The sequence below is a fragment of the Sinocyclocheilus anshuiensis genome, unplaced genomic scaffold, assembly GCF_001515605.1.
Source record: "Sinocyclocheilus anshuiensis isolate Anshui unplaced genomic scaffold, SAMN03320099.WGS_v1.1 scaffold1287, whole genome shotgun sequence".
In the NCBI taxonomy this organism is placed as follows: domain Eukaryota; kingdom Metazoa; phylum Chordata; class Actinopteri; order Cypriniformes; family Cyprinidae; genus Sinocyclocheilus; species Sinocyclocheilus anshuiensis.
Window position 1 is genome coordinate 221,732 of NW_015539958.1, and position 8,439 is coordinate 230,170.

Genomic DNA, 8,439 nt, shown 5'->3' on the forward strand with positions numbered 1-8,439 from the left:
CACACACACGCACACACACATGATGCGCAAAACTCCGCACTTGAACAGTCATTAGCAAATACTTAAACTAATAACAAAACAGTAGCTTATTCAGAAGCGCCAGATTGTCATAGTAAAGTCAGAATTACCTCCTCTCCTAGTTTCACGAAACGGTCGTCCATAAAATGCATTGCTGTTCTGTTGTAAGTAATCTTAAAGATTCCTAAATGCATCTACTTTCGGTAGGCCAAATAAAGTGCTTTTGCTTTCGCCTAGAAACACACAGCGTCTCCCTGACATGGCTGCTTCAACACTAACTGCGGTTACTGAAACCACGCCTTCTTTCTTTGCGTGCACATTTGGGCGGCATTATGCAAATATTTCCACATAGTGAGGTAGATATGTGGGGGCGTGTTAGAACGAGCCGTTTTAGGGGGGCGTGGCAGAGTCTTAACTTTGATAAAGAATATCTCTTTGGTTTTGAGACTTTAGTCTTTGCAACTTCAGGGATCTTATCTATGCACAATCAGCTTGTAACACTCCAAAGAGAAAGGAAAACTTGAAATCGCATCATATGACCCCTTTAAGACTCACGAGTCACAAGTCAACAACAATGAGCACTATCCCTTATGAATATTAACCATGGTTTTACCACAAATAAAACCAAAAGACCTATAGTAATCACAAATTTACCACGGTTTTGCTACACTAACCATAGTTTAACCATGGTATTTGTAGTAAAATTGTGGTTATATTGTACAAATGGTAAACAATACACCAAAAAAAAAAAATCATGGTTACTACACTTTCACTACAATAAAACCATGGTTAATTTTCGAGAAAGTACATTATTTAGTAGAGGAACACTTGTCGATTATACACCTGTCAACCTTGTGTCACAACTACAGATTAAGAATTTAAATAAATATCAATTATTACATTCATTTACATACCAAACTCCACTTGTACCAGCAGCGTACGGAACCCCAATAAGACTAAGCGCTACATGCACCGATGCAACCCAGTTACGGGAAACTGCTTTCATTCCAAATCTATGAAACCTAGAGCTGCAGTAACCAGGAAGTGAAACTTTTCGGTGACGCAATTCACGCGACTCGCTGTAATGATACAGCGCAATACGAAAATCGTACACACAATATAATGGACACAATTAATGCATTTTGAGATCGTGTGCGTGTGTTTAAATGCATCAAATAATAAGTAATATTCAAATGCGTTTAAAGAATGGTTATATTTACCTCTATCAAATTGGGAAATGAGTATAAAATATCACGATCCAACACCTTTAATATATATATGAGATAATATATGACGCCCGTTTTTGTTCCAGTGGTAACTGTTCAGATGATGGAAAATATGACGAGTTCGTGTGTTTATCTCACACTTTAACATACCCTCTTTTCCCTTTCACTTTATGTTTTCCCACCACAAACTGTAAATCACGCCGGAGGGCCTACTAACCGTAACCGAGGGAGGCCTCATTCTGCACACCCACTCGAGGCTCGAGCACTGTGTAATTGCGTCTGCTTGCGCTGAGTTTTCACGCGCAGCGCGCGCCCGCGAACGGCGTACACGAGAAGTGCGCGTTCGCGCTCACGATCCGTTTAGATGCACGCTCGTTCCGCACTCGCATCCACAGGGGGCCTTGACCGACTGGCAAGAAAGCGCACCGTATAACGGCAGCCTTTGTATCCGATAAACCTGTCTTTGATCAGAAGACAAACAGGAGGCCCTCCTCCTCCCAAAGACTGCACGAAGGCGACTGATTTGTGGACGGAAACGATGGCGGAATCGGGCAGCAGCGCGGCGGCGGCCGGAGCCGCGGGCTCGAATAGCAGCACCGCCGGGGCTGGAGCCGTCGCGCCCGTGGGAGCCAATGGAGCGGCGGGATCCAAGCCTGGCCTGGAGTCGGTGAAGGGACAAAATTTTGACGTTGGCCCCCGATACACCGATCTCCAGTACATCGGGGAGGGGGCATATGGGATGGTCTGGTAAGCGGAAACTTTTTTTTGCAGTCACACTTTGGTTGGAGATAACGTCACTGTTGGATCGGGGCGAGAATGAATGGGCTGGTACTGATCAGCTCTTCGTAGTAAAGAAAAAGGGTGTTGATTGTCTAAAAGCCTATGCCATCCGCATTCCCTTTTTATAGAGAGGAAAGAATATATACACGGCGTTTCAAAAGCAACTGAATTTTTTTTTCCGCTCAACAAGTTTCCTTGCATATCCTTCCCAGAAACTCAGAGCTAACAATAGATTGCGAGTAATGCATTGGATTAAATCCCATTTCTTCAGCACTGGCTGTGTTTGAAAGCATAGCGCTCTGTCGACATGAAGAGTATTTTTTGGCATCATATTCGCGTTCGGAACGTTTAAAACTGCTGTCCAGCTCGCCAGCGTTCAAACAGCCGGGGTCTCGCTGCACGCGAATCCATGTTATTTTGGAGAACACTCGATGAGTTTGGATGTTGAATGTCACTTGTCATTCTTGATTTTAGGAGTGTGCTTTGTTTTTTTTTTTGTGGTGTGAAACTGCATGCTAGTGCTGTTGGCTCCGCCGCTAGCAATCTGACATCTCACTCCGAGCTCGTGAAACAGGCGTGGCTACGATGCGGCCGAATGTGCATGAAGTGGGTTAGCCAACATTTTTGCGGTTTTTCTAGAAATAAGTACCCACCGTTTTTGAGATGTCAGCTGCTGGTAAGACGTGTTTAAATGGTGGTAAAATAGTTAAGGTGCAGAATTCAGAACTGTGCGCGTTGGTCTGTCCTCCATCCTCAAAATGACTGTCAGGTTTTGCTGGAGGATGTAAACAAACCCCCTGTAATAAAACACAAAGGCCTTCCTTCTATGGATATCTTTGGGTTGGGCAATCAGACAGCTGCATAGTAAGAAAATATATAAAGAATCAGATACTAGGCATTTTCCACAAATGCAGTGCACTTTAACAAAAAATTTAAACACATTAGATATATGTAAAATTGGGATTTTGGCCTGTCCCATCTGAGATTTTCTTATCGTATTTAACAATTAAAATCATACAATATTACTTAAATTATTATAAAATTATTATTATTATTTTTTAAACTTTCGAGTTTTGAATTGATGTGAATGTTAATTTTGATAAACATTTGTACATTTTTAAAATTATAAAAGTTTCAAATGTATACAAATAATGCCCCCCCCCACACGTTAGTGCCACGTAAAAAAAAAATAACATGTCAGATTACAATTGTAAGATGAATCAAATAGTAAAGTAAACAATTGTAAATGTAAGATTACATATTAAAGTCATAATATTTTGAGAAAAAAAGTCAAAATTACCAGAATGAATAGACTTTTTAAAAATCTCAATCTTTTTTTACGTGGCACTAAAACGCTGTCATACCCTTTTAAAAAACATGGCTGTCTTTAGTTTAAAAAAATCAAAATAATAATATTAACATATGCAAAATACACACAAAACATAGCTAAAACACACACAGCACAGCAGGGATTTAAACAATTTATACACATCTCATATAAATATAATATTTATCATAGCCTTAGGTTGAAATTCAGGATTGTTCTAAAGTTTAAGCACCTCTGTTCACTTGTTTTAACATTGTTGCCGATGCTACACGAGTTAAAGCTTGTATGAGTTGATTTTTTTTAATACTCACTCCTCTCATCCCACCATCTCTTTCCCTGCCGCCTGCAGCTCAGCTTTTGATCATGTGAATAAGATCCGAGTGGCCATTAAGAAGATCAGTCCATTTGAACACCAGACCTACTGCCAGCGCACCCTGAGGGAGATCAAAATCCTCCTGCGGTTCCGTCATGAGAACATCATTGGCATCAATGACATCCTGAGAGCTCGTCGCATCGAATATATGAGGGATGTGTATCCTTAAACATGCACACCAACAGGCTCACAATGCAGTAGGATGAATTGTTGTACATACCATTGTATTTTGGAGATTGTGTGTCTATCCAGGGTGTCCGCGGGTCCTTAAAAAGTCTTAAAATGTCTTAAATAACGTTTTCCTAATATAAGGCCTTAAAAAGTCTTAAAATGTCTTAAATTCGGATTCGATGGGTCTTAATTATTTTTGGTCTCATTACCGCTAAAATATCTTCAGTCTGACGGACCTAATGACTTTACAATCATTGGACAGACCGAAGATTTTTTCTTCCCCGCAGTAAGTCACAGCGTCATCAGAGAGAATTGCAGTAAGTTGGCAGAATACAGAATACAAGCTCGCGCTGAGGCTCACTCTGTTTGTCTCGAGACTTCAGAACAAAGAAAGGTAAAAACCTATTTAAACTTATCTGACCACCCTAGGGCTGGACAATAATTCAATATCAATATGTATCGCGATATAATTTTTTTTCAATAACGGTGATATGATTTTTAAACACATTTCCAATATTTCGATATACATTACCAGTGTTACCCATAAATTGATTTATCTGTGGCGTTTGACTTGAACATGAGCACTGCACGTTTCAAGATCAAAACACGTCATGGGTGTTTTATATGAATATCTCTGAAGGGAAGTCTTAAATTTAACTTGTTCAAGTCTGCAGAAACCCTGATATCATCACAGTGTTGTGCTGTAGTTCTTTAACTGCATTTCAGCTATATCGTACAGGACCTGATGGAGACCGACCTTTACAAATTGCTGAAGACACAGCAACTCAGCAATGACCATATCTGCTACTTTCTGTACCAGATCCTGCGAGGGCTGAAATACATTCACTCTGCCAATGTGCTGCACAGAGACTTGAAGCCTTCGAACCTTCTCATCAACACCACCTGTGACCTCAAGGTCAGAAAAGTCACACATATTTTCCTAAAGAATGAAACTCCAAACATAAAACTCTAATTCTTAATATGAAAAAAATGTGTTTAGTACATTGACAGTAACGCAATACAGATAACCTGACATTAAAGAGTAAATATAAAATGAAACCTAATGTGAAATGGAAATCATTTTGTAAGCGATCTATTTCAGTGCAGATATTTTGAGGAACGCAGGATTAAATTTAGAAGTGTAGTTCTTGTGCTTTGTTTAATCTTAAATCAATGATCCTACTGAAGCTAAATATAGAAATGAGGGGCTTTTTAAAGCAAAATCGCTTGTTGGAGGGTTGTGTGGAGAATAATTATACTTCCTCACCCGTAGATCTGTGACTTTGGGCTGGCACGGATAGCCGACCCAGAACATGACCACACCGGATTCCTCACAGAGTATGTGGCTACTCGCTGGTATCGTGCTCCTGAGATCATGCTCAACTCCAAGGTATGTCTAGGTCATTAGCATTTAACCTATTAACTGGATGCATGTTTTGACATTCTCTGTCTTAATCTTTCAGGGCTACACCAAATCCATTGATATTTGGTCTGTGGGTTGCATCCTGGCTGAGATGTTGTCCAACAGACCCATCTTCCCTGGGAAGCATTATCTGGACCAGCTCAACCACATATTGGGTAAGAACCAGTGCTTAATGCTCAATGGAATGTCCCCATTTTCAGACTTCTCTTTCATTCTCAAATCTGCGCTACCTGAAGCATAATATCGAAAGAAAAAACACTGTATTACGTCCTGTATTGAGTCCTGTATTACGACACTGTGACCCACTGTATGAGGGTGAGGGCAGGAAACACTCAAGAGAATAGACTATCAGCTAAACAGTGTGCAGTGTCATTATCAGCCACTTCCCTGGTTTACAGGAACATATTAAGCAGCACAACTCTTTTTGACATTGATAATCAGCATATTAGAAAGATATTATTAAATGATTTCTGAAGGATCATGTGACAATGAAGTCTGGAATAATAGCTGCAGAAAATTCAGATTTACTATCACAGGATTAAATTACACTTTAAAATATATTCAAAAAGAAAACTGTTATTTGTAATAATACAGTAATAAATAAAACTGCAAATTATTAACAGTAATACTTCATAATATTACTGTTTTTGCTTTTTTTTGTTGTTGATAAAATAAAGGCAGCCTTGGTGAGCATAAGAGACTCATAGAAATCTTACCAACACCAAACTTTTGAACTGTGAACATTTGTATATTTTGCTTTTTGACTTTTTTTTTATGCATTTAGTACAATTTATATTAATTTTATTATTATATTTAAAGGGGTGGTTCATTGCGATTTCACTTTTTTAACGTTAGTTAGTGTGTAATGTTGCTGTTTGAGCATAAACAATATCTACAAAGTTACGAAGCTGAAAGATCAATGCAAACCGAGATATCGTCTTTTAAAATTCTGGCAGTTTAATGCCTACAAAAACGGCTGGTATGGACTACAATGAGTTACTTCCCGGGTTCGTGACATCACAAACCCAGATAAACCCCGCCCTCGGGAAAAGGCAGCAAAGGGGGCGAGGCCATGCTGCGCTGCTTTAGAAAAGAGGAAGAGAAAACTAGAGGTGCACGTAAAAATCTATTCATATATGAATCGCGATTCTGTCTTCTAACGATTCTAATGGATTCACAAGTTTCAAAATCAATGTTCTAAAGCAGCGGTTCTTAATACTGTTCCTCGGGTCCCCCTGCTCTGCACACGCTCTGCATCTCTCGCTCTCATTCAGCTCAGCTCCAACAATGAACTGTTCCAATTATACACTTATTTAAATATCGCATGCGATTTATCGTGCAGCCCTAATTCAGAATCATGGTCTACTCCCTTAAAAAGTGGATAATCTAATTTCTTTTTATCTTAACTATGCACAATAACAGGTTAGTTGCATTTTATTATATCCTTTAGCATTTTCTTCCTTGCTGTCCATGACCCATCAGGGCTGCTTTCCCAAAAGCCCAAGTAGATCGTAGAAACAATGGTTTTCAGTTGAGGACCACTGTATTGTTATTTGACCCATTTGGTAATGCAAACACATTGTTCATTTTGTGATCATTTTCCTGCCCCATCAATCAGGTGTTTTGGGCTCCCCCTCTCAAGATGATCTGAACTGCATCATCAACATGAAGGCCAGGAACTACCTCCAATCTCTACCCCAGAAACCGAAAGTCCCATGGAGCAAACTGTTCACCAAAGCAGACAACAAAGGTAAGCACGCACATTAGGATGTTTAGTGAAATGTTATGTGTGTAAGAGGGGTCTGGCAGTAAGCTGTCTCAAGTGTGTGTGTGTGTGTGTGTGGGAGGGAGTACTGAACAAATGTGGGTGTCAACAAATGTTTTTTTGACTGTCTCGCTGAATTGTCAAAGTATGTTAAATAAAACATTGCCAGGGAAGACATCCTTGTAGGCTTTTTCTCTGTGACTATTATGACTGTAGTTGTGCACAATTTGTAGGTTGTATGTTGGTACTAGTGAACAAGTTCCTTTGTAATTATAAATTTAACATAGAAGTGTGGAACTTCTTTATGTACTTCTACCATTGCATTTCAGCTCTGGATTTATTGGACCGCATGTTGACCTTTAACCCCATCAAACGTATAACCGTGGAGGAAGCATTGGCCCACCCCTACCTGGAGCAGTACTATGACCCTTCTGATGAGGTATCTTTCTTTCCCCTCTCCATCTCCATCATTTCTGTCTCCCACCCCTTAAGTCTGTCATCTGTACAATCCCATATCGGTTAGTTAAGCCTTACAGCATTTCGCATTGTTTACAAATTCAGCCGGTGGCTGAGGAGCCTTTCACTTTCAACATGGAGCTGGACGACCTTCCTAAAGAGAAGCTGAAAGAGCTCATCTATGAGGAGACGGCACGCTTCCAGGCCAACTACCAGGGCTCCTGAGAGGGACAGGTACAAAAGCACATGTCAGATGTCCAAATCTACAAGTGTGAGATTTTACTGATGTTAATATATTTATTAGGGGTGTAATGATATTTAAACCGAATCACAGCAGTTAAAGATATAGTTCACCCAAAAATGTCTTGTATGACTGACTTTCTTCCACAAAACACAAAATAAGATATTTATAAAAATATTTAAGTTGTCCTTAAATATGTAAATATGTTTTGTCAGGTTTTCAAATTTTATTTGTGCATATTCATATTTGTTAAGTCTTCCGTTACTATGTCAAACCTTGTATAATACATTTTAATGTACAAGTACAGATGAGATTTGAATAGCTACTGCTGTCTGTTCTTGGGTGAACTATTTCTTCAACTTATTTTACATATTTTGAAAACTTTTATTTTTCAACTAACACAAAAATGAAAACCGACGTACAATATTTATCTTTATAGTAATCAGCTTTTTTGTCTGTTCAGTCTATTAACATGTAAAGAATTCCTTTGAAGGTTATATAGTTTCAATATGATTTTTTTTAATGAAAGCAATTCTTATATTATCCCTAAATTGAGTAAAGCCTTACTCTGGTTTTGAAGAATTTCCATGCTTAAACCTATTGTTGTCCGCTAATGGTCAGTAATCCTTTTTTTTTTTTTTTTTTTTTTTTGGCCTCTT

The 8,439-nt window shown here is 39.0% G+C and overlaps 2 protein-coding genes across 7 annotated transcripts in view; one reads left to right on the top strand and one right to left on the bottom strand.

The window, feature by feature from the left end:
- The window catches only part of LOC107686995 (ADP-ribose pyrophosphatase, mitochondrial-like), a 6,270-nt gene extending 4,726 nt beyond the window's left edge, over positions 1–1,544 (bottom strand). The window contains exon 1 of one of the 6 annotated variants that reach the window (XM_016484126.1): positions 1,462–1,544. Coding sequence is in view for 1 of the 6 variants with exons in the window: in XM_016484123.1 (XP_016339609.1) it covers positions 933–1,024 (92 nt within the window). In the remaining 5 variants the exon portion in view is untranslated. Of the gene's footprint in view, positions 1–932; positions 1,139–1,238; positions 1,433–1,461 lie in introns of those variants that run through there. The other 5 variants (XM_016484125.1, XM_016484128.1, XM_016484123.1 and 2 more) reach the window with 5 other exon arrangements.
- Positions 1,545–1,604: 60 nt separating this feature from the next.
- The window catches only part of LOC107686994 (mitogen-activated protein kinase 1-like), an 8,119-nt gene continuing 1,284 nt past the window's right edge, over positions 1,605–8,439 (top strand). The window contains exons 1-9 of the mRNA XM_016484122.1: positions 1,605–1,991; positions 3,701–3,883; positions 4,622–4,811; positions 5,169–5,285; positions 5,359–5,473; positions 6,937–7,068; positions 7,413–7,522; positions 7,645–7,773; positions 8,342–8,344. Of these exons, the coding sequence (XP_016339608.1) occupies positions 1,783–1,991; positions 3,701–3,883; positions 4,622–4,811; positions 5,169–5,285; positions 5,359–5,473; positions 6,937–7,068; positions 7,413–7,522; positions 7,645–7,764 (1,176 nt within the window). The 5' untranslated portion in view covers positions 1,605–1,782 and the 3' untranslated portion in view covers positions 7,765–7,773; positions 8,342–8,344. The remainder of the gene's footprint in view (positions 1,992–3,700; positions 3,884–4,621; positions 4,812–5,168; positions 5,286–5,358; positions 5,474–6,936; positions 7,069–7,412; positions 7,523–7,644; positions 7,774–8,341; positions 8,345–8,439) is intronic.